Consider the following 25,859-nt stretch of genomic DNA (forward strand, 5'->3'; position numbering starts at 1 on the left):
CCACTTGCTGATCCCAGTCGCTGCAACTGAATTTTTCAACACAAATTTACCTTTTCCAGCAAATCTGATCATTGAAAGTCAAGGAGAACAATGAACACTGACAGTCAATATAACCTCTGAAACAGACACTAGTATAGACACATGAGTTGAAGGATACAGTCAATGATGCAGCCTCCCTGAATGTTTCCGTTTTGGGAAAAGTGAAGCTGGATGAACTTCCCGAACCGACTGGAGTTATTGTTGTACACGGTCTTAGCATTTCCAAAGGCTTCCATGATGGGACTGCAGAGAGGGGAAAACATTCAAGCAAATAAAAACACTATACTTTTGACACACCCCATTCATGTCCATCACCTTATGTGTTGATTAAGATGTTGAAACAGATGCCGGTGTTGTTCAGTCTGAGGGAAAGCATGCATTCTCACAGTATTGCCTAGTTTGTCACATATGTTGACCTCTATACTGCTTAAGCATCTAAAATATTTCTGATATTTGAATGGAATTTAGTATATCCATACTTAAGTATAATGTATAATTATTGCCAAGAAATGCATTTCAACATGGACGACATCCAGGGGTAGTTTGCCTTGAAGACCTCCTAATGTAGGAAAGACTAGATTGTATAAAGCTTAAGAATGAAATAATTATATAAACAAAAATGTACACATGTAAACTAGAAGGGCCCTTGGAGACCTCCACCAAGGGCCAATCTTGCAATGTTTACAAAATTGAAACTGTTGAAACAGCACCTGCTCTGGACGAGAGCCTGCTCCACCCTGGTGGTCCTCTCCGACAGAGGAGTGCCTGCTGAGTTTTGACTCATCACTGAGAGAAACTTCAGCAGCAGCTTGGTGCTCTCCGTCTTCCCGGCACCACTCTCCCCACTGATGATGCAAAGAGAAAGAGAGAAGCAGATACATACTGTAAATAGACCTATCAAACCTCTTACACTCACTTTTTATTGTCAACTAGGAGATTGTAAATAAGGAGATTTGAGAGGCAGTGAGCTGCTTCCAATCATTCTGTACAGGGAGTCTTTTTTAATGTGGATCCTCACCTGATGAGAACACACTGGCTGTCGTGTCTCTTCCACAGGCAGCGGTAACACTCATTGGCCACAGCGAAGATGTGAGGAGGCAGCTCCCCCATCTGGTGTTTGCTGTACTGATCGACTGCAGTGCTGTCATACAGGCCCGATATCTGCTTATAGGGGTTTACTGCTGCCAGGATTGAACCTATGTTGGTCTGAGGGACACAAAAAAGCAGAGCGAAGTACAAGGAGGAAAGAGGAGATGAGAGAGGAGGAGACAAAACAAGAAGAAGAAAACATGATCAGTGAAATAGGACAGAATACACATGATATAAAAGAAGAAATGCATTGTATTTTTTACTAAGTTGCGACTTTTACATATTGTACAAATTCGAATGACTGCATTAGATCTACAGTACAGTTACTTAACACTACCAGTTTAGTAGATTCACCCAGTTTTCAAGGACACAGTAACTGTAGCTAGTAATACTCTTAAACTGCTGCATATGGCCTAGTTTACACTAAAGCTGGTAGTATTTTAAGCTCTATTCCTCTGTGGTTATGCGCTTTGGGGAAAGGTGACTCACTGAAGTGTGTTTGTGGGTCATCTTTCCTCAATGACATTGTTCTGTGATCCCATGCAGACAGACCGCTGCAACCCTCCAAGATAAGATTAAGAGATAGGATTTCGGAAAACATAGTTACAGAGACTGAGGGGAAAGATTATTTTAATAAAGCCCGGGTTGTGTTTCAAGAGGGCGGTGAAAATAATCCTGGGATTGAGACAGGGTCAAACAAACACATTCAAAGTCTTGCATTCTTAAATGAAATCCAGCGTTGAAACTCTTCAGTGCATTACAGTAGATGCATTCTGTAGTGTGTGTTGTTTAGCATTTGATTCCTTACTCTGCCTTGCTTGCGTTAGTTGGGTTTAGTGTTTTTCTTCTAAATGTTTCTCTGGCATGGCCCAACGACTTTATGTAGCTTACATTTGGAATGCAATAGCAAGAATATGACAGGAAGTGTATGTAATGCTTCATACTTCAAACACAACAAATCCTATTGTTGCCTTGCAACTTCCATTTCCGGTAGATGTTTTAGGGATTGAGATTTGTTGCACTCTGAAATCTGAGTTTAGTTTGTGCTGAACATTCCAGCTCCCAGCTATATTGTAACTGCAACCCTGGCTGAGACAGTTGACCCACATAGTGCAGGTACACCATGGTGGTCCGTGCTAAATGTTCTCACAGATAACGACAGAGTGGGGCCTTACATAGATGTTGTCTCTCTTGTAGCGCAGTAAGAGGTTGTGCATGATGGCAGCTTCATGCAGCTCTGCCAGTGTGGACATGTCCTCCACTCCATGGACGCTGCTCGGGTGCATCGGGTACACCGTCTCCCCGTTCAGCTCGGCCTTCTGTAGATAGATCACCTGAAACACACACGTCCAAAAAGTTAACTTTCACCATCTGGTATGTAATATACCAGCAGCTTGTACAGCAATAACACACGTATTTGTGGGGAATACATTGTGTGTATTCTTTTTTTGATGGTGGTTTCAGTGGAGAGGCAACAGTTAGTCAACTATTTCAGTTGTGGATGGATAGATAGTCAATTAAATTGTCCAAGTTCATTTTTTTAGGCAAAAATGTCGGAGATTCAGTTTGAAACTCCTCGTATATTTAAAGATTTCTCCGTTTTTTAATGTTTATATCTTAATAACCTGACTATCTATGGGTTGCGAATTTACAAAACAGGACAATACCGTGGTCTGGGATGGATCAGTTTGACTATTTGTAGAAAAATAATAATCTATAATGAAAATAACTGTACATTGCAGCCCTAGTTTTCAGTATTATGAATAAAAAAATATGTTTTCAAAGGTTTGTTAAACACCCCTGAAGAGCAGGTAGGCAAGTTAACACAGATCCTGACTGTTCCACTGCGGGCCGATGCAGGCATGAGTGACAGGCAGATCCAGGTGATGATACAGGAAGAACTGAGGTCACTATGACAGATTGAGTCCCTGATGGGCCCCTGTCTGTGCCTGCTGCCAGCATACCTGACAGGTAGAGAGCCCCCTGTATAACGCATGCCTGGACATGTCTCTTTGATTTTTTTGATTAACTTTTTCCTGAAAAATCACTCGCAATGTAAATTCTTTTTTAGGATTCAGCAGAAGAGTGAATGTGGTGATTGGAGATGTCTTTTTCATGATGTTAAAGCCCCATTTTTAGAGTTTGTACTTGAAGAACCAGTCTCTATAGTGGCAGTAAAACAGGAAAACAGTCTCTCATAAACCAACATAGATCCACAGAGAGTCTCGCAGACATCATGGCTATCATGACGCTAATGGAAACAGGAGATGAGAAAAACTTCCACTGTGATGGTCACTTGATGGGAAGCAATGTTTGGATCAATACTGATGGGCAAGGAGCTGTGGCTTGTGGTGTCCTAGTGCATTACTGCTGGCTCTTTTGGCATATTCAATTGTGTCCCAGTTGGGAGCAGGCACTGGTTTCCCAGAACTGCTGAGTCAGCGCAGAGAGGCTGCTGGGAGAAGCTGCCGATTGTGTGTAGATGAAGGTTTGAAAGGGTTTTGTTTATTCACTAAAGATGAAACTCAAAAAACCTGATAAATAAAATAGAGCCGTTTTCATTTTTTGTTTACCATTTAGCTTTGAGGCTTTGAACACATTAATGCCATATTTCTTCTGTGGTATATAGTAATTTAACCCATTTTTTATATGGAAATATTTATTAGTGCAGATTGAACAAAAGTGCCATCAAAAGAAAGTCTCAAAACCTTAATTTCTGTCTTTGTAGCTTTTATTCTCGTGCACTGCTCCAAATATAATAATACGACAGGGTAAACCTATATCATATATATATAGCATATGACTAAGCAGTATAATGATAATATATGTAACCGTAGACCGTATTTGTCAGTACTTCCTTCTAAGTATGTGGAATAATAAACTGACTCTGGTTTGACAGCCACGTTAATATCAGATGTAGATGGCCATTAGAGAACGGGTGTATGCTGAGACAAAAGCACAATAACAATGCGCTCATCAGTGGGTTGCTACATGTTTTTGTGGTATTAAGGTTTGTGAAAGGGTGAAGAAGACCTCAGGGAGAAAAGCAGCATGTGCAGTGATGTCATCCATCGAGCAGAAGCTTGCAGATTTACAGCCAGATGTCCCTAAACATTCGGCCTGAACCCCACCCTCTCCTCTCTGGTACGTTGGCCCTGATTCACCAGGCAATGCCTACATGACTAATACATCAAACAGACGTTTCACTTATTTTACATCCTTAACCAGTGTTTGAATTTTACACTCAATTGCATCACTCTTTTATTGTGATTGATGTCACGATCAACACCTGGGCTCTTAAAGCATCAAGTGTTATCATACAAAACCACGAATGAGTGACAGTGAAATAAAAGGAAAAAGTGCAACAGCAAAGAAAACACATTTTTATCTTAACAAACATCATTATGAGAGCTGTATAGAATATCAATGAACTGCATGTCTAGGTAATGATAGGTAGGTATGATCTTTAAAGCGATATTATTTATCATCTTTTCAGTCTTCTGTAAGTCACACTTATTTTAGAATGGTTCAAAGTAGAGATATTTCCTAGCATAGCAATATTTAGTTTGCTGTATTAGCTATCATACAGACTGAGAGAGGCTGTCGCAGCAAAACCATTAAGAGTCCTGAATAGAGTAATAACTTCAGTTCCATTGCTTTTGAATTCAACTTTTTTAAATATATATAGTGATGCTTCAAAGATAGAAAATTACATGTTGATAAAACACTGTATTTAGTATGTTCTTTCATATATAGAGAGAAAACTAGCTAACAACACATAATCAGGCTCTAATCTCTGGTTCTCTTTCTATTGACCATGATGGAGAGATATGTGTATCTGAAGATGAAACACACCCAAGATATCTCAGACACTTCTGTTAGCATTCTTCACATTCCTAAAGAGCACAGGTACAAAATGAATTGTGGTGGCCGGGAGTAAAGATCATATACGATAACAAACATCGAGGAGAGTCTACAGATCCATGTTACACTCTCGATGTCCATGAAGACCTCAAGTTTCACAGGAGGAAAACAAATATGGCTGCTTTCGCCAAACACACAATGAGCTGCATACTTGGAAAGCACCCCCTATCTCTCCTGGAGAACAAATATATAACACAAGAGAAGGGACATGCCTCTTTATAAGTCTATGTGCCTGCGTAGATACTCTGAAGTATTTGTTGTCTGTGTCTAAATCATATGATGTGGCCTTTGATGTTGATCTTCTTTGGATAATTCCCTGTTCAGATTTCACAGAAAAAGCCTCGGGGGACTTTTTATGCCCGAAACATCAGAGAAAACTGAGCTGGAGTTTATGCATCAAAGGAGGTTTCACATTCCTCTGTTTTAAACCCACTGTTATTATCTGAGACACTGCCTTTCTCAGCAATATCTATTTATATCATTAACAATTTGTTTCCAGATGATTTACAACATTGATAAGAACATCCATTAGATGCAGCTAAAACTAAAATGGATTATGAAAGTAGATAGGGGCTAGACAACGGCTGATACTCTTTATTATTTCCATTTCTAACCTAAGGTGCAATAATGTTACGATAAAGTCCATTTTAATGATTACACATACTGGAAATGTATCTTACAGGATCTAGAGAGCAGTGAAGGTCCATGTGACGCTGCTAATAAAAGCCTGACTAACCCAACAGTGATGTAACACTGCGTCTCGTCTGTTATTGATTTCCCACTTCCAAAAACAAAGTTTGGATGCATGAATTTGCTCTGAATTCATTGTGAAAGACAATGAAGTATATCGTTTATTTAGAGCACAACTTGCCTATTTGTTTTCTTATTATCAAAGTGTTTCACATGTGGATGCAGGCCTCACTAAAGGTAACGATTTGAGTGATGTAATGACGGCCGGAGATAATCTCGTGCCACTTATAACACAATGTGACTCGTCATTGATTGGTCAAAAATGTTCACTGTACAAATAAATTCTGTCCAAATGCAGCCTGTTGTTGACAGACAGAGCGGACAGATAAACAACACATCTGAAACTTGTGCTGTGTCTCTTTGAGTCGTTTCGTGATGAATCATTTTGAACAAATGAGGCTGAAAACACAGACAGTTGTTTTTGTTGTTTCCTATTCCTTCTTCATTTTCTTACTTCCTTCCTTCTATAATAAAACTGACTAAAATAAATGCACACAACATTTTGGTCTTGCGTCCGGTCCGCTCCAAAAAAAGGGTATACTCAAAAATACATGGTGGATAACTCATGAATATACTTAACCTAAATGTTGTCATTTTGATCATCATAAAAGAAACCAAGGGCTTCATTATTATGATATTATTAAGACATACAGAATATATGTTACATAGACATTTCAAAGGTTAAATACAAAATTAAACATATCAAGCTGTTTTAACTAAAAAATTCAACAGTCTAAACAATAGATGGTTAAAAAAAAGAAAATGTGGTATTCATCTTTTGAGTTGTTTTTTTACTGCAAACATGACTCATTCTCCAGTCCCGGGTTATTTGTCTTATGTGATAGTAAAATGAATATATTTTGGAGGTTTATCAATTAAAAAAGCAACTTATAATGGCTAAAAATAATAATAATAATAATAATAATAATAATAATAATAATAATAATAATAATAATAGTATTATTATTATAGCTGCAGCCTTTCTGTTATTAGTGAACACATATTGAATTGTTGACTTTTTGGATTCTTAAGCCAGAAAATGTGCCTTATTCAAGAACAAAAATGCATCAAATATAGACCAAGAGCAAAGTATCACCACAATAATACAGAGTAAATCTCATGAACAGTTTTTCTGATGATGACAGAATAGCAACAATCTGAATTAAAAACTTTGTTACAGCTGTAAGGCCGCTCCCTTTTGTTTCCTCCCAGCTGAAACCACACCCTGCTGCTGCTTTGTTCCACCAGGCCTGCTGAATATTCAGATGAAGGCGGCGTCGGCCTCTGTGGCCTTTTAGTGACAGATATATTCAAGCCTTTAGAAATGACACATGGGCAGATTCAGAATCACAAGCTTGTGAACACAAACACTGTCTTGTTTATCTCTGCCTGTTTCTGCCTCCTTTCTGTTACTCTCTCCGTGTCTTATAGTGAATCCATCGGCTGAAGGGGGGTCCCTCCCAGACCCCAGAGACATGGGGGGAGGATGGAGTCAGGATTATTATGGCGAACATTTTTGAAACAAATAACACAGAGAATTTTTCATTACATCCTGCTCCAAAATCAGACAATGTAATACAGCAAACCCAAATCTTAAAAACATTTGTTGAGCATATTCAGAGATACGCACAATAATGTTTGTGTGAGCATGTTATTTCTGTGGCCACACTCGTGAACACACATCACACTCATATAATGGCTCCATTGACCAATAATCCAGAAAAAACTGAGGGGCCATCAATGAGCCATTTCAAACCTCAGAGACGGTTTGTCTACAGGCCGGAGACGACTTCAGACCAAATGTTAAAAGCAAAGCATCTCCCCAAAGAGTAAACCAACACTTTGTTTATTGTGTTGTATTATATTGTGCAGAAGATGACTAGACCGTCTCATCCAAAACCAATTCAGGAGAGGGGCCCTTTTATCTTGAGCAATAAACTAATGTGGTATACTTAATCAAACTGACCAGAATAACGATTTAGGACCAGCAACCAACATGGGCGTCCATTATTCCACAGTGTTAGATTTACGACTGTTTTAAAATATCAGCTATAGCAATATTATGTAATGTATGTGTGAAGTAATTGATGCATAAAGATTTCATTTAGGCCTCGTAGACTGACACCAATTGATGACACATTTCAGTCTCATTTTATTGTTCAGTGAGGCACAGATGACATCACCAGCAGGAGCTATTCAGTACAGGTGACAAAGCCCTCTTCCTTTATTTACATGTGCGTCCCCTCTGGGGATAACTCACACACTGTTAATCCAGCTGGTGCCATCTGGCAACAAAACACACACGCGCACAGACACTGATTGATGTAAACACACACAAACCAACAAGACAGTTATCTCATCTTCAGTGTGTCTGCTGTATCTTACTGGTCCACTCAGGCCAGAGCACACGAGGAGGAGACAGTGATGAATGCTGATATGATGCCTAATGTGACAGCAGCCAGGTCAGCCTGATAGGGGCGAGGCATTGTGGGTAGAGACACACTTCTTGAGTCTACAAGATGAGTGCTCAGGCAGGGAGCTGCACCTTAGTCTGAGCACCGAAGCAATGGATAATGGTAAATCCCCCGCCCCCCCCAAGGAGAAAATGCTGCTTGGGTGCATTTACCAAACCACCTTTGACACTGCACACGGGTGTAAAGACACTCAAGGACGCAGACAAGGACAGACAACCAACGCTGACTCAAATACCATTTAGAGGAGCTGGGTTAAATAAAGATAACCACTGAAAGAAATGCAAATAAACCTCAGCAGATGTGTCACCCAGGAGCAGGGGAGGACATAAGGTCAGCCAGCGATCCTGGAGTCAGAGACGGTCTGTTTTCAGTCTCACATTCCTCTCATTCTGAGCCATATGTTTGGCCTGATGACCAACATATCTTGAGATCACATGTGAGGACCATATGAGACAGTCCAGCTTCAGCTCAGCTGTAACGCCCCAATCCTACACCCAGTGATGTCATGTTAACCAAATGTTATTTCTTTAAATCCTACTGAGGGTGGTGAGAGCAACACCCACTGGTTTTCTCCGGTCTTATTGAGACCACAAAGAAAAAGTGGACTTTTTCCCCTGTGAATCCTTTATCTAGCTGTGATAGATGGTGTTTCAGAGTCATCCCTGCCCCTTGACTGCCCATATCCGACGTCTCACACTCAAAGAATGCCCACCGCTGACCACAGAGACACAAACACATACACTCAGGATGAGTTCATATGTTCCCTCTCTCACATCGTTTATAACTCAGTACCTTTAGCGCACCACCCTCAGCTAAGGCCTCAGCTGGAGTCAATTGGCGCGTTCACACCGGAGTACTTTTCCCACAATAGTTCATCAGAACTCAGATATATTTGCGTTCACACCAAAAAGCCCCCTGAACTGAATTAGTTCATCAGAACCATTTTACCCCCTTTTCCGCCCCTGCTAGAGAGACCGCCATTTTATTATCCTCGCATTAGTATTATTTGCATTAGCATTAGCCCAGCGCACAAACGCAGAGAGACTAACTTATGGCAACACAAAAGAAAACATGGAAGCGGTGGAGATGAGGAGGCGTCGGCGTTCTGGCGATTTACTCGGAAGGCTTCAGTAGAAGCTGCTGGGAGTCCCAGCAGCTTCTACTGAAGCCAGTCCCCAACTCCGGGGACTTCCGGCCAGGGACTCCGGGTGGCAGTATACGCCGTGAAGTGGTTTGCGGCCTGCCAGTAAACCCAAAGCAGAAGAAGAAGAAGTGACGTCAGCGGCTTCATTTGCCTAATCTTTCTGTCAATGGACTTGCTGGTTAGTCGTGTTATTGTTACAGCTCTAATACCAATGCGTACTAAAATGTATAAACAACAGAATATTTAGCGCTATATGTCAGCTGATGCAATCAACTTCCACAAAGAAAACAAATTCTGCTTCTTAACAGCTTTACAAATTCTCATTCTTCTGCCACCCTTCTAAATGTGAATAGTAATGGACACAATTGAGGTATAATGCAGGGGGATGACTTGTAGTTAATGTGTTATATGAAGAAATCTTGAAGACAAAGTCAGTCCTTGGGCCCTACCCTATTCCTTCCCGAAGCCCTGACCTGAACAAAGACCTGTGGCTGGGATTGGACAGTCAGTCCGGAGCTAAAACACGATCATGGATGATATAGTGTGGATAAGGCCTTTCCACTAGATAAGAGTGGTACCGGAAGCTCATTTTTGACCTACGCTCCACATTTTTACTGGGAAACCTTTTTTTTTTTACTGTCCATCGCCAGCTCTCCTCTGCCTCTCCCACCCCCTTTTTCAATGCTTCTCTCTCACTCTGTGTCTCTCTTTCTCTCTGACAGGATTTCCTCCAGACACAAAGACCACCATGCACTGCCAAACAGATAAGCTCGGCCCAATGACTTGACACAAGGAGCCCATTCCTGTTACTTTATTACAAAAGGTGTTGATCCGACTGCTGAACCACGGGATGAAACATGTGTGAAAACAATTAACCTTCTCACATTGGGCCACCCCCTTTCCCAGTTATTGTACAACCCTGTAAATTATAAATGAAAGACGATTGGGGGCTTTACAGTACATGTACACTACACCAGCTAAAGCCTGTACGTGCATTGATATGTCCTGCATGTGTATGTGTTGCCTTTTTTGTTGGCGGTAAGAGGTTACCAAAAATGTGGTAACAGTCCTTTATAATTAAATAGCTTCATACTTTAGGCACACTGGGTCGATGCGAGTTTGGGATGTTTTATTATGATTCGTTTGCAGCATTAAGACTTCAGTAGGAAAAATATCATCATCTTACCTTCCCATAGTCGGTGGTGAGGACCAAAGAAGCATCATCACAAGAGCTGACGGTGGAGGGGAGGAGCTGCTCTTTGTGCCTCAGCCAGACACGGGCCCCCTGCAACACAATAGACAGAAAAACATCATTAGCATCTGGATACAGGGCTCATATTTATAGGTGCAGTTGACATTTTGTGTAAGATGGTCTCCTGCATAATAATGTATTCCTGGAAGCTCTGAAAAAAACCCAAACGGTGTCATTATTTTTCCTCTGTTTCCCCTGAATAACCTGTCCCTATCATTTGTGTCCATTTTGTCTCCTCCATGATCGCCTGTTTGTGTTTTTATCATGTTCTGTTGCTTTTACCTCTTAGAATAGTTAACAAATTGTACGGTGTCCTTGGGTGTCATGAAAGGCGCCTTAAATAAAATGTATTATTATTATTATTATTTAGAGCATGGAATAAATACTTAATATTAATCAAAGGTAGTTTGAGAGACAAAAAACATAACAAACATAGTCCATCTTTCGCGATTTACAGACCTTTACCATGTCTTGGATATATTTTCCTATCCCTTACTATATCAAATCGCCTCATCTCAAGTGTCATAATGTTAAGTTCATTATTTTTATATATGTGTATAACATTTCAAAAAACATCTCTTTATGTTTTAGGTAAAAATAGTCAATTTGCCATCAATTATTTAAGCACCAGATGTATTCTTATTTGGTGCTCTAATAAGTATTTAAATCTGCAGGACACTGTATAGGATTAAGCCAAAATGCGTTCAAACTGAACTACAGTGTCTGATGTGGCTCACAGCTAAAAATGGAGGTCTATGCCACAGAGATGCTACATCAGGCTGACCTTTTTTGGATATGCAAGTGGTCTTTTGCGTTACAATCACATTTCAATGACAAGAAAACGCAAGTTTTCAACCAAAAATATGTTAAAGAAACATTCAGATGGTGTAATATCAACACGTCAGGTGAGATATAGCTGCTTGGATAGAAGAGACAGCAGAGATATTCTAGAAAAGCAGGGATTGCATCATCTGGTTTTCTTCCTTCTCTTCTCCTTTTCCACATTGTTCTCAACATTGCACATCACTCTGTGCCACATAGCTGCTGCCTCACCACACTAAACTGGCACAGTTATACTCTTATTTAACTGTCAGTGCCTTTTAGTAGAGCAAAGCTGTTAGCCAGGCCTGCATGCAGAGGGTGTGTCAGAGACTAAAACTAGCACTCAGTCATACACACTCAGTAAAACTGTCAAAGAGGCTTAGCAGATTGATGTTTCATCCCATAAAATAAAAGAATAGCGACCCAAGTTAGCTTGTGGCACTTTAGCAAAACACTCATGACAAATGTTTATGTCTACCACCCTTTCTTTTTTTCTATATTTAATTCAAGGAAACCACAGCACGCTTCTTGCCAGTTGTCCCAGATCAGATCCTGGTTCCAGACAGCGATTATCAGCAGGACTACAGCTGATCTGAGCAGCCTGGTGTCCTGTGTTTGTGTATCCACGTGAAGTCACCGGCCTTCCCAGACATGTTTGTTAGCAGCTCAGTAACCGGGAGCAATAACAGGAATCTGAGGCTGATTGCTCAGACTGACTGTCATTTCCTTACAGTGGTTCAAGATACAGTCAGAGAACCGGCTGTGTTTGAAGGAGTAAACATTGTAAATCTTTAACGATGAGTTAAAAAAACAGCAAATAAAACTTTTGTTAAACAATAGAGAATATTGGAAATAATGAAACTCTGACCTTCAAATTAAACTTTTACATTTTAGGAAAGAGAAAAATAATACCACTCATATCTGTACATTAAATGTGAAGCTGAAGCCAGCAGATCATTAGCTTAGCATTAAGGCTGGAAACAGCTAGCCCAGCTGTTCTACTTTAAAAAGGTAACAACATTTGTGTTTATCTTTAAAGCTCACCAATTCAAATATTATGTGTGGTTTGTTTAAAGTGTAAAAAGGGTTAGGGTTGAAAAATGACATCTTGTAATGTTATGATGGGTTATAAGAGTGATCCTACCACTTAACTTTCGGCTTTTAAGAAAGCCAGAAAGTGTATTGCCCAAAATGTCAAGGTTTTCCTTTAAGAAACCTGGGTGCTAATTAACCCACAATCCTTTGCAGCATGTTCAATCTCACCATTGGTATCTTCAGCTGTACTAACAAAACAAAACAAAACATTTTAAATAGGATGTGCACTTTGAAGGAATGTGCCCTGTAGGTCATCCTCTCTTGTAAAAAGCTTGTCTTTGATCAAGTAAACACCATCAATCATCACCACCATTGAAGTGGCCGGAGGAAACACGCAGCAAAGGGAATCGTGTGTCCAACAGAGCATAAAACTGAACGGATCAATATGCATGGATTCCACTAGGAAACCGTATACAAGGTCACCACTTTCAGACATCAATCCTCATTAACTATTTACAACAGGCTGCCACGTGTGCGCACACACTCTCATCCGTGGGGCACAACGTGTTGCCACCAGGGTCAGAACAAAGATCAAGATGCTTTTGTTTAATAGCTTCTATATTTACATGAAACATAATCTGCTTTAATGGTATTGAATCCCAGAAACAAAAAGGAAGTTGGTTCAATAAAGAATTACCAGTCAATAAATTCACTTGATACACCGCTCAGAGTGATGATTGGTCTCTATTCTCTTCTCATTCTGTGATTCAGGCCTCCTTTTTGGACAAAGGGTCACTCAGTCCAACCTGCCAGTCTGTAAACCTACTTCCATCATCAAGGACATTTTTTCTCCTCCAGTCGGCTAATGGAGCGCAGCTAAATGTAGCTCTCTCAAACCACGGGGGAGAGCGGTGAGTGGGATGAAGGGGGTCGTGTAAATTGGGATGAGGCTGAGGGGAGGGGTGAGGCAGAGGGGAAAGAGGAAGGGTGCAGGCACCTGATAATGTCCCGCCTTCCATTGTCTGGAAAAAGAGGCAGACAAACAGAAACATCAGGACACAAATATAACAGAGGCATTCTCCAGCACGTGGATTATATCAGTTTTAATATGAGACGATTGGTGATTTCCACACCAGCGGCCGACAGTGTCTGCCTGGTACCAGCCTGGCATTCATGGCCTATTCAGGGAAAAGCTGCTTCACGTGAATCGCAGAGGTCCAGTGAGGAGATTAATAGTGTTTACTCTATAGATTTAAGAAGATCAGCTGCTGTTATGTAACTGGAAATCACAGGGACTTGAACTCAGCAGAATGTTGCCGGTACTCTTCGTTGTTCTAGAGCAGGGGTGTCAAACTCAAGGCCCGGGGGCCAAATCCGGCCCGCCACTTCATTTTATGTGGCCCACAAGAGCTTGTAAAGAATATAATACGTTTATTATAAGGTTACGTGCCGCTTTACAGGAGCACGTTGCCCATAAACTACATGTCCCACAATGCATCTCATTTTGTGAGATGCGCACTGAAGAGACTTGCAATAACTTGCAATGATTTGCCCTAGACTTCTGCTTTCAGACATAGTTAATTATCAAGTTATTACCCTATCTGATAATAATCCAATGCAGAGGAAATATTGTAAAATAATACATTATTTTATATATATATTTATCTATGTATATTTATATAGTCTTAAAGTTACCACTGGCCCTTTGAGTGCAACCATAATTCTAATGTGGCCCGCGATTAAATTGAGTTTGACACCCCTGTTCTAGAGGCTCTGTGCATTGGGGCTGACATTATAAAGAAACATACAGGGAGTACGTAGTAACAAAAATAAAGATTATAAGAGATTTTACACAGTGGTAAAACAGTGGGCAAGCCATGGCACGAAAAGCAGTGGGATGTGTTTCTACACCACATCGCGGTATTGCTTCAACTTCTGTGACGCAAATATTAAAGCACCATTTTCCAGGACTTGAAAGGTTCAGTGCTGAGTCAGAGTCTCAGAGGTTTTCCATTCCCATAAACAAAGACAAGCTCCGTAACAATTTAATGGATACTGACAGATAAAACTCACCACACAGCACGCTCATTGCAAATGGTGCAAGAATTCAGAGAACTAAAAATTCCCGGTTAATTAAATGAGTCAACACTATATGGTAAAAACCAAAAGCCAGCCAGCTGGGCCATAAAGATGCCAACTCTGGCTTGGCTTCCTCCATCAGCGTCTGGGCAGTGAGCTGGTCTCTGGAGAACTGCCCACCAGCCACTATTATCTTAATTGTGCAGAAACAGCCACATCATAGTCATCTAACAGACGAAACGCTGAACTAGCTTCTTTTTTAAGAACATCTATTTGATTCTAACAATCTTTTGTAGCCAAAATGTAAAAAATATTCGAATCAACTTTTTTAATTCTTTTAATCAACTTAAAAGGCAGTAAATTATGAACAACTCTGGCACCCCAATGTTCTCTAATATCCATTACCCTCTGAAAGATGTTGCCCCCTGATTGTATGCAACAAAATGATCCCAAATTTGACTTGCTTTACCAATTTACCTTTGACATTCATCACTTTAGCAAACGTATCCAGACTTTCATGCCATCAGCAATAAAGACTATTGGCTATGACTCAGAGCAATGAACACAATATAAAACAACATCCTGAAAACATTTGGATATTCAGATCTGTCTTAAATCAACTCAGGAATGTGTCTGTAACCATCAGCTAGTCACATTTCAGTTGGTAGAACAATTGGTGTTTTTCTCCAGGACAACCAACAGTGTTTGTCCACTTGTTTGTGTCTTTGTAAGCGAGCGTGTGTGTCTGAAGGGTATAAAAGTAGAGATGAATTGTCTCAGCAACAGATGGTCTCACCAAAGCTCCTCCCCCTTGACCCCTCCATCCTCAGGAGCTCTGTCACTAAGTCAGGAAAAAGGCAACCACCTCTGACTGAGAGCTCAGAAGTTAACCAGGCGGAAATATCCCAAACAATGGCCAGCTGGGACGCAAAAGGGACACGCGTTTCAGCTTAAGTCTCCTTAACTTGAATCACCTGCTGCTGCAACACCAACCAATCTGACTAAACCAGTGAGATTGTGTGTGTACTGCTTGCAGAAAAATAATAGAAAAGTACAGTGATGTTATAATGGAACACAGCCTTCACCGGTTTTAATTAGAAAGATAACCCCCACCACAGCGCCTCCGGTAACCAATTGTTTTAACAGCCCCATTAAAAAGCAGAACTGCTGCTGTGACATTTCCAGCTCAAGCTCATTTCACATTCTTAATGCTGCATGTCACTGGGCACATGTAGCACTGCTGAGGCAGAACCCAGCTGATAAAAGTAACCCGACCCACCAAAACCAGCCACACGTCCATGTCCCATCGTGATCTCTGACACAGAAACCACCTGGGCCGAATGATGCCAGAGTTTGAGGCTTGAGTTTCCGTAGATGATACAATGACATCCAGCTCAGAGATTTTCTAATGAATGGGCCTAAAATATTTAAGCGCTAACACAGTACAAGGTGCAACGGCTCTTTCTCTGCTGTCTGACGTAGCAAGAGCGCAGTCGGTATTACATTACATTACATGTCATTTGTTAGACGCTTTTATCCAAAACGACTTACATCCCCACAGGAGCAATTTTGGGTGAAGTGTCTTGCCCAGGGCCCACAACGACATGCTGACTGCAGTGGGACTCGACCTTGCTATCCCCTGATTCGAAGTCCAGCACACTACCCACTGAGCCACAGCCTCCCTCATGGTATCAGATGATCGTATCAGACAGAACAAAAGAGGGCTAATTAAGTCATCCTGACTTGGACACGGATTAACAATTAGTTATGATAAGCCAATGTATTGGATCATATCATTTTAAAGGGTGGTGAGTAAACGGCTGCCCAGCGGACAGCAGTGCTGCGGGTTGGCCTGAGCACTAAAGCCTGGCTAAGAGACAAGTTGATTCCTGAAAAGCATCTCATGTGTTGTGCTAAGTTAAACGTAACACCAGAATGTATTGGTCTAAAAGAAACTCTAGCTGATGCTGCTTTCACTTGTCCTTCTCGAGTGTGCTTGCTCTCATTATTTTTAGTTTTGTGCTTGCCAAAGATCAGAATAAAGTTCTGAGTGACGTCCTCAACTTCATTGCAGATGTTCAAAAATACATATCGTTTTTATAAATATGTGTAGGATAAAGGTCCTTCATTTCATTTCCACCTCAAACAACAGGTCAGTGACAGCATTACCATAACAAAAGGAGAGCCATAAGGCCGAGTCATTACCTTTGTGACCTCACTGGGACAGATGTGCAGTCCAGAATACTGGCGGGATGGTTGCCCTGCTTTTAGGGCTATAAAAAGTCTAAAAAAGGAAAACATATCCATCCTAGTTTCTCAAATCTTAGGAGATGTCCTTTTTTGACAGTCTAAAACCTACGGATATTCAGTTTAATATGATAGAATAAAGACAGCATATTTATTGTTGTATTGGAAGGATGTGGGCAATAATAAAGGCACAGGAATGTATTTAGACAGAAAATAAACAGGTAACAATGCAGGAGTGTACTGCTCCAAAAGGGAGAAAAGCCACATTCAGGGATTGAATGAAATCCCCTGCATGCTGATTGCGTGGAACGAGGACAAATACGCCAAGTAGCTATGAGATTAAAAAAATGGGCCGACTGCAGTTGGGAGGGGCATCAGGGAAAAGGTCCTTCTGGTTCTTTGACCAACCACTTTTAATTTGGGCAAAAGCTGCACGTCCACATAAAGTGCATATTTCATATTTGTAACTTTTTCATAGTCTTCTGGGCAGCTGCTTTCGGCAAATCATGGGTTAGGTACCGTTCTCAAGAGCTCTTCGGTAGAGCTTATTGAGAAATATTTTTCCAAGCCCTCATGCACCCGCCTGGCATCATGTTGTATATAATTACTAACCAGTGTAAAGAATAAATTAATGATACAGTGATTAAATTCAAGAGTGCTTCTGCGTGCCCCTGTTACATGTACTTGTTTCTTTGTGTCCTCACTGCCACTGTAAGGTCTGCCTGCTGGTGCCCACGGCCAGCAGGGGGTGAGGCGGGGCCGGGGGCGAGGCGAGGCAGGGGGTGTGACCGAGGGAGAAATCAGATGATTAACGGCAACCTTCAACATCTGTGCTGCACGACGTATGAATTAATGATGGAGGGAGCCGCTGATTAGCTAATGGAGGAGGAGGAGTCCCTTAGGGAGCCGGGTTTCCCAAAGTCTGGGGTGGGGGGGTGCTCAGAGGAAAAAAAGGGTGTGTTTCATCAATTGTTCTCGATTCCCAGGAGCTGCCTGAACCCCCGCTGAGGAAGATATAAACAGACTTAAAGAAAGATGGCCCTGAAGGCAGCCGCCTCACCAGTTAACCCAGTCTTCATTTGCATATTCATAGACTGTTTTTGTTCAAGCAAAACGTCTGAGGATGATGATGTTATGAATGCAACTGTGTAACTAGGTTAATGGGAATCAAACACATGCTAAACACAAGCAATCTTAAGCATACTACACGGAGTTTCAACATTAATCTAACAGGTTAAGCACATTTATGAACGTTTATTGGAGATATTTAGATAAAATATTCAGTCTATTGTGATATTTAACCGTTACAAGCTTGACATCTTCATATTTCAGAGGACATAAGAAAAATACTTGGTTATTACTTAAAACCATTAATTGATTATCAAAACATTATTTTCTTGACTCATAGATTCGTCAACCAATATTTGAACCTCTGTTGGTGTGTGTGTGTGTGTGTGTGTGTGTGTGTGTGTGTGTGTGTGTGTGTGTGTGTGTGTGTGTGTGTGTGTGAACAGAGTGCCTGCATGCGTTTGGTAGTGTTTGTATGTATATTGTCTTGCTGGGGAGTTACAAAAAAAGCCCCTCCCTCTGTCATCATCTGTTGTAGCTAATCTGCTAAATTGCTAATGAGTATATTGTAGAGAATTAGCATAACAAATGATGTCTGCAGGAGCACAGAGAGAAGAAGAAGAGGAGCACTTGACACTCTGCCACAGACTCCTGCTTTGCATCCTTATCATGAGTGCACATGATTTTCCTTCCATTACTGTTCTAGAGTGATCAAAGCATTAGTATGATGACCCTGTGCTCAGAGGTCTGATATTTCTTTTATCCACAGAATAGGATCCAGGATGGGACGCAGGGACAAGAATAATGTGATTACTGCCCGTTTGATTGGATTGTGAGCTAAGCTACATGACTGTATATCACCACCTGGCATCCCTACTCCTGTCTGAAATCTACACATCTCACCCTCCGTGAGAGCTCATGTGAGGACTGTTTTGGAGTCACACAGCAGGAGTCCCAGAGATATTTGAGGAATGCTGCTCAGTGAGGACTGTCAGAGGCTGAGCATGTGTGTGTAGTCAGTCAGCTGGGCACGGGTCAGTGGGGAAGTGGTTGTAAAGGTTGAGTACAGGCGTCATGGCTCCAGTTACATTGCCTTTGACCTCAGCTCGTACCTCACACTGTGCCAGATTGATTATTATGGCTCGTGGGGACCCTCCTGTCTTCCACATATTGTATCCGTCTAGAAATGTGGTTATTGCGGACGGATATTATTGATTGAATAAATGGCAGAAACCCTTTTTTCTCAGATCTGAGATACCTGGTGTGCTTGCTTTTTCTCTGTGGTGTAATATTCTAAATTGAACAACTGGATGTATTCTGGGCTTCCCTCACCACGTTGTCAATTGTGATGAATTAAATCAATTAAGTTCAGAAAAAAGGCCAAACACACAGATCGGAATAAACAAGTTGTTTTGAGATATTGATTCGAAATTTGCATTTTATATTGTTTTGCATTTTAAACCAAATGATTAATCCATCACCCCCCTGTAGCAAGCCGAGTAGGCAGATTAATCGATAATGGAAATTATGCATCTATTTTCAATACTGTCAGAGCAGTACCTCAATAGACTTGCTGCACAAGCACATACATGACATTTAAAGCTCTCAATTTATTATAATGGCAAGGAGGGAGGGAGCATTGGTGGTCAGTATGACGTAACGGTCCAAATGGATTGGACACATTGGAGATATGCATGAGGTTGTGCGGCATTAGATTGTTCAAGTGCCTCAGTCTAGGAACGGATAAACAAAGATTAACTTCTACCTCCTCTTCCATGCTGGCAAATCTGGAGGTAATTTCATACTGGGTCGGAGGATGAAGGCTGGGTTCAAGTGTGAGAAATAAACAAACTCAACGCCTTGAAACACCCGGAACATTTCACCACATGCGACTGTCAGTATCTCAGTGTACGATCCTACAAACAACCTCAGGCCAAACCACACACACTCATGTCCTAATAAACAGACTGGGATTGGATGGGTCATGACTGTGGATTGTGCCATGCTGTGTTGTTTTCGTCTTTTAAGCACCAAGGTGCCAGTTAGACTCTCCAGGCCATGGCTATGCTCATGCACTGTGAGATGTGTGTTTAGGCCCGGCGGGGTGTTCCTCCTGCAATTAGTCCTGAAATTACACCCGTAGTAGCAACCTCATCACGAGGTAGTCAACAATTTTACTGTTTTTTAAATATTTTTCACCTTAGGCCATGCTCTCCTGTGGTTATGCAATGTATTTTACTTAGACACATAGGAACATTTAATATGGAGGCGAGTGTGTGGAGACATACTCCATCCTGTAATAGGCTGCCTCTGTGAGCAGTAATCATAGAGGGCTAAAAAGGGAAAGTCAACATCTGGCCTGGGAGCAGTAATCACAGGTTGGCTGTTATTAAGCTACACAACCTTTGAACTGAGAGGATTTAAGCGGCACTCATTACCAGCTCTCTGTGTTTGTCAGGTAGGGCAGCCAAGGTCAAGGCCAACGGACATCCATTTATTATTACTGTGAGAGGGGGAAGCAGTGATGAAGAGTAACTTTGGTTTTCTTTATGTAAGAATATTACCAGCAGAAATACACGGCACGGTAATCTGGTATAAAAAGTAATTGATTTCTGTGGAGTTTAGAGTCCGGATTCATCTGCTGGAGATGTACAGGAGCATTATAAATATGAAATCTTAAAGAGACATGAGAAAGAGATAACACAGAGATCAATTTCAATACAAAAATAATCGTTCTGAGAAATGCGCTTGTTTGCTTTCTTGCCGAAAGATAAATGAAAATACAGACAACTCTTTGTATGCACTGTATGCTACATTTTAGGCTATGAGTCAGCAGTCTAATAAGAGGTTGAACAAGAACAAAATGTTGTATTTACTGCGCTTTGAAGCTGTTTCTAGGCTGATGTGTATGGACAAAGCCATGCTAGCTGTCTTTTTTTAGTCTTTGTCTTAAGATAAGCACATTTAGACATGGGAGTAGTATGGAACTACTCATTTTATTCTCAGAAAAGAAGGCCAATATATATATATATATATATATATATATATTGGCCTTCTTTTCTGAGAATAAAATGAGTACTTCCATACTACTCCCATATATATATATATATATATATATATATATATATATATATATATATATATATATATATATATATATATATATATATATATATATATATATAGCTCTGTCCTTGAAGAAATTGACCACTCGTACTATTAAATGTCCCTGCTGTTCTGATACTAAACCGGGCAAATAAGTCAAACTATGAGCTGCTTTTAGTCCAGGGTGACCTTACTCTGTGTGCCTGTACAAAAAATGCCTCATTTTTGTTTTACATTTACAGATAAAGCAGACAATGGTTGATGATGTTCTCTTTCATCATAGCCTTGTTACAATGACAAAAGATGTGTGATTTGCCAAAGTGTCCGAAGGTGATTTATATTTCAGAGAATGACACACCCAGGACAGCCCTGACACACACACACACGTACAGAGGGAGGGAGGGAGGGAAGGAAGGATGGGTGTTGGGGAGTAGATTGATCGTTAAGTATGTTTTATGAGCTGAATCTTGTTAACATAATGTTGACTTTTTCTGTTGAACACCTTGAGAGCCTGGAGGAGAGGAACTAATGAGGTATGCCAACCAGGATCAGGCTGGATGTCAGTGAAGGACAGAGGAATTAAAGGAATCGTTTGTCGTTTTCAGAAACCCATTACTTTTGAACAAACTGTGGAGAGATGAAGATGTTCTTTTCCTCTTATCAACACAAATATATAGGTGGCTTTGTCTGAAAAGCTTGGTGATGTAGCATGTTTAAGCTAAAATCAACAGCACGGTGTCAGCGGGAGGTTATCACAGCACTGAGCTCCCCGTAGACCGGGGTCCGGTTAATGATAGAGACACAAGAAATGCAAACACAAGCAAAGGAGGTGAAAAGGCTCGAATCAGACTTTTAGCAAACAGTTGACTCACATTTTTTATTTTAAGCGGTGGTTCCCCAACCTTAACTGCCTTACCTAACACCAAGCATCTGTGCCATTATCAGCAAGGATTATCTATGCAATTTGGTGTGTGGTCAAACAATGCCTGTTGGTAATTAGTCGCAGCGCTCTTGTGACAGATGAAACCAACTGTACCAAAGCTGCAGGAGTTCTGCTGACGCACACATAAACCACTGCCTTAATAATACCTCCCTCTGTTCTCAAACAGCCACCGCTGCTAATTCACCACAACTTCAACCCTGTCTACAGCATTGTTTCAAAGTCCCCTCATTTCATTAGTTTAATTATAGGTTAAGACAGGGAACAGTTTAAGGAATGCAGGATCATTAGGCATGTCTGAGCTTTGCATTCCTTCCATCCTTCCTTAACCTAACTTCCTTCCTTCCTTACTCCATCAGCTGGACGTTAAGAGCGATGGTTCTCAGCTCTCTAAAGTGGCAGCTGGAGGAAGTGACAACTGGGCAGAAAAGACCCTGGGTAAAGAAATAGTCCACCCTCCGAAGCCGGTTGGCCTTTCTCACATTACCCATTTCAACACAGAATGCTTACCGAGCACGCCGACCCACGGCTCCGGCTTCAAAGCAGCAGACATAAACAGCACAGGGCTGCGAGCGATGTTTCAGGATGGGGAGAATGTGTTCATGTGTGTGTGTGTTGGGCGGTGGTGATGGTGTGAAACCTAAAGCCTTGTCACTACACCTCTACAATGCATGGATGACAGGCTGCCCATGACCGGGAATGTCAGGGGTCAAGGCTGAGAATCTGGGATACCCTGTGTCAGAGTATCTTTAAGAGAAGGAATTCAGTGTGTTATGTAGAGAAGGAGTTACCGGGTGTTGAGAGGTCCTCATGTGGCTTTACAGTGTGGGGCAGCTGCTGCTATAAAGGAACTGATTACCAATTTAGAAAGGCACATAACTTCCTCAACAGGATGCTCCAGAAAGACATAACATGTTTAAGGGGTTCTATGTTTAAACACACATACACAAAGCCACAGGTGTGGGAATATAAAGGGATGCCCTGACGTTTAAACAAAGAAAATCCACGATGACCAAGCCCAGCCTCCTGGCAGAAGTCAGAGGGCACGAAAAAGAGAATCCAGGTATTATGTGTGTTTAGTTGGCCATGTCTATGAAGAGGACGGGTTGGGCGTTGAGGGGAGGCAGCTCGCTGAGGGATTTATGGTGTTGGGTCAACCCCTGAGAGGAAAAGGCCATGCTGGTGGGACAGGATGAGCTTTTACGATGATCCTGTGCCACTCCTTACTTTCTAACCCCGCCGTCATCTTGTGCAGGGAATTGACTCTAGACACTAGATTAGATCAGAACAACACAAACTGATACACTGGTCAGCGTTCATTTGAATTAATCTACAAATGAACTCTGTTTCTTCTCAGATCAAATGGCAGAGTATATGCAAAGGTCTAAAAAGGACATCTGTATGTGTTGACATCTACATCCTGTAATCTCTCCAATTGATTGATTCATTGGATGCACAGAAACAAATTGTGTCTTAGATTGATCCTGAGTCGAGTTTAATCCTCGTCTTACTTCACTTCCCAAATTCCTGCTTAATTAAATCCACACTGGTCTCCCTGATAAATTCAGGAATCTGGTTCCTTAACTAAAGTCCTTTAGAAAACCAGAACAGTTCATTTACCTTAATGCGGTTTTTCATTGAAATGTGACACAACCACCACACATACTCCTATTCCACTGCTGACTAAAGTCAAACTGTCATCTTTAGTAAAGACATTTGAATGACACCTGAATTACCCCAAAAAATGACATGAATTCAGGAATTTCTCCATCCATTTTTTAAGGATGAGTTATTCTCTGGGAATAATCACTTCCTCTTTAAATAGTACCAGATTGGTAATATCGATGCTTCACTTAACAAAGTGAAATTATTCAAGTTTGAATGTAGCTTTGGTCAAACAGATATCACTGTTGTGTCCAAGGACGAATGACATCCTCTATCAGTCTGATATTATCTGTTTGAAACAGCATAATCCAGGAGTCACCTCTGAGACACACTGCACCTTCACTGAGTCACAGATCATCTCACCATCTGAGGCGGAGTACTGCTGTTGTAGAGATACAGGAGGTGAGTGGAGGGACTACCTTCACCAACACACACACTGTCGCTTTTTCTGTGAGTGTGCCCTCCTCTTTAGTCAGATGAGGATGACAAAGCAGACCTATAGCCAGTGTCTGCACAGCCTCTACGTGTGTGTGTGTGTGTGTGTGTGTGTGTGTGTGTGTGTGTGTGTGTGTGTGTGTGTGTGTGTGTGTGTCTGGGCTGGATTGCAGATGACACATCCACAGGGCACACACTCTTCTTCTTCTTCTTTTTTACAGGCACTGGATTGTCTATTATGAACTAAAGCTACAAAGGAGGAAAAAGATAATGACAAGGAGGCTGTCACATGAGTCCTGTTTGTCTTTGTATTTCAGTAATTAGATTATCTTGAGTTGAATTAAAGAAGAGATTACAAAGTCAAGCACAGAAATGCTGTAACAGAGGCTTGTTAGGGAGTTACAGTTCTCATTACAGCTGCATCCTGTACACCAGCCCAGTGCTATAGTCTGGTATTTCAATGTAGGGGAAAGCATTAAAAAGACCACAAACACAGCAGAATAAATGTTCTTAATGGAGATGAATTAACCAACACTTTACAGACGCGTAAACTCAAACTAATCTCAAAGCAGCCATGAACAGGCACGCGCACAGCACAACAACAAAACAAAGACCGTCGAGTGCTCAAAATAATGACAAAAGTCACGTTAAAAGTAGAGAGCAAAGACAAAAACAATGTTTAAGTAAGGGCAAAGCGGTTTCTTACCTCTATAAAGAATGTATCCATTATTACTGAGTGCCCAAAGCTCACGTCCCTTTGTAGTCTGAGTTCAGGGTACCACGGTAGAGGAGGAGAGGAAGCTGTATTCCCAAATGATTTCCATCCGCGTCGCTAGCATAAAGAAAAGTTCTTCCCTCCGTCCCCTCGCTCAAAACTCTCGAGTCATTTTTCAGTCCTGTGTTGCTACACTTCGGAGTTTTTCTTCACCGTTTGTTGGGTGTCCCGTGAAGCCTGAGCGGTGCTGTGTTTCTGCTGTCTGCTCGTTTCAATGAACCCGGCACATTATGCACAGAGGCGGGGCCTGCAGGGTCACTGCCCCCCCCCCTCAGCATACGCCCTCTTTGTGTCCATCCCTACAAAGGGCCTGATGGTTTTAAAGGATGTGCACATTTCCCCTGTTCAACACACACACGTTTACTCCTTTAGCAATACAGGATGATGTAAACAAATGCAGGAATTGTTGCAAAATGAAAAGCAAGTAATTTTTTGCAGCATAGTGAATTTAATCGCAGTTAACCATGAATGTTATGTATGTGATGGATTGAGCATGAGAACCATTATTTAGACTTCCTCCTTTGGGAAAAATAAAATGAGAAGGAAGAGGAAGAGGCAGACCAGAGGGAGCAAGTCTGCTTTGTTTAAGTCAATGATTGTTTACCAAGTGGGGTGGGTTTCAGGACATGTGCAGTTTTTTTAGTGTAGGCCATTAGTCAATGCTGCACAATTCAGGCATGTCCAGAAACTGACTGGGCTATTGTGGTCTTGGCGACTTAAATGCAGTTTATAGTAGTAGTTTATTTCAAAGTGTCAAGTACTGAAAAGTTTTAAATGTTTTAAACAAATGTGTGCTTTTTCAAATTTGATATGTGCACTATTTGTGCAAATCAAACTGCTGGTCTGGTTGTGCAGTTAGCATTTATTTGTTCGAAATAGCCGATGTAGACCTGTACATATGTTAGCTGTAGCTAACTCAGGGTGCCCAGCTATGTGGTGGATTGTGGTGGTTATGTAACTGTAATAGGAAACGTTGCCAACTATAATTAGTCAGATTTTCTTTGGAGGGGGCTACT

At 41.3% G+C, this 25,859-nt stretch overlaps 1 protein-coding gene across 1 annotated transcript in view; it reads right to left on the bottom strand.

Annotated features, from left to right (window-relative positions):
• myo10l3 (myosin X, like 3) overlaps positions 1-25,046 on the bottom strand; it is a 52,050-nt gene extending 27,004 nt beyond the window's left edge. The window contains exons 1-7 of the mRNA XM_034134318.1: positions 24,775-25,046; positions 10,607-10,705; positions 2,304-2,462; positions 1,058-1,245; positions 750-884; positions 158-282; positions 51-64 (exon numbers count right to left, since the gene is read on the bottom strand). Of these exons, the coding sequence (XP_033990209.1) occupies positions 51-64; positions 158-282; positions 750-884; positions 1,058-1,245; positions 2,304-2,462; positions 10,607-10,705; positions 24,775-24,795 (741 nt within the window). The 5' untranslated portion in view covers positions 24,796-25,046. The remainder of the gene's footprint in view (positions 1-50; positions 65-157; positions 283-749; positions 885-1,057; positions 1,246-2,303; positions 2,463-10,606; positions 10,706-24,774) is intronic.
• Positions 25,047-25,859: the final 813 nt, after the last annotated feature.

Source organism: Trematomus bernacchii, unplaced genomic scaffold (assembly GCF_902827165.1).
Source record: "Trematomus bernacchii unplaced genomic scaffold, fTreBer1.1, whole genome shotgun sequence".
Lineage (NCBI taxonomy): Eukaryota > Metazoa > Chordata > Actinopteri > Perciformes > Nototheniidae > Trematomus > Trematomus bernacchii.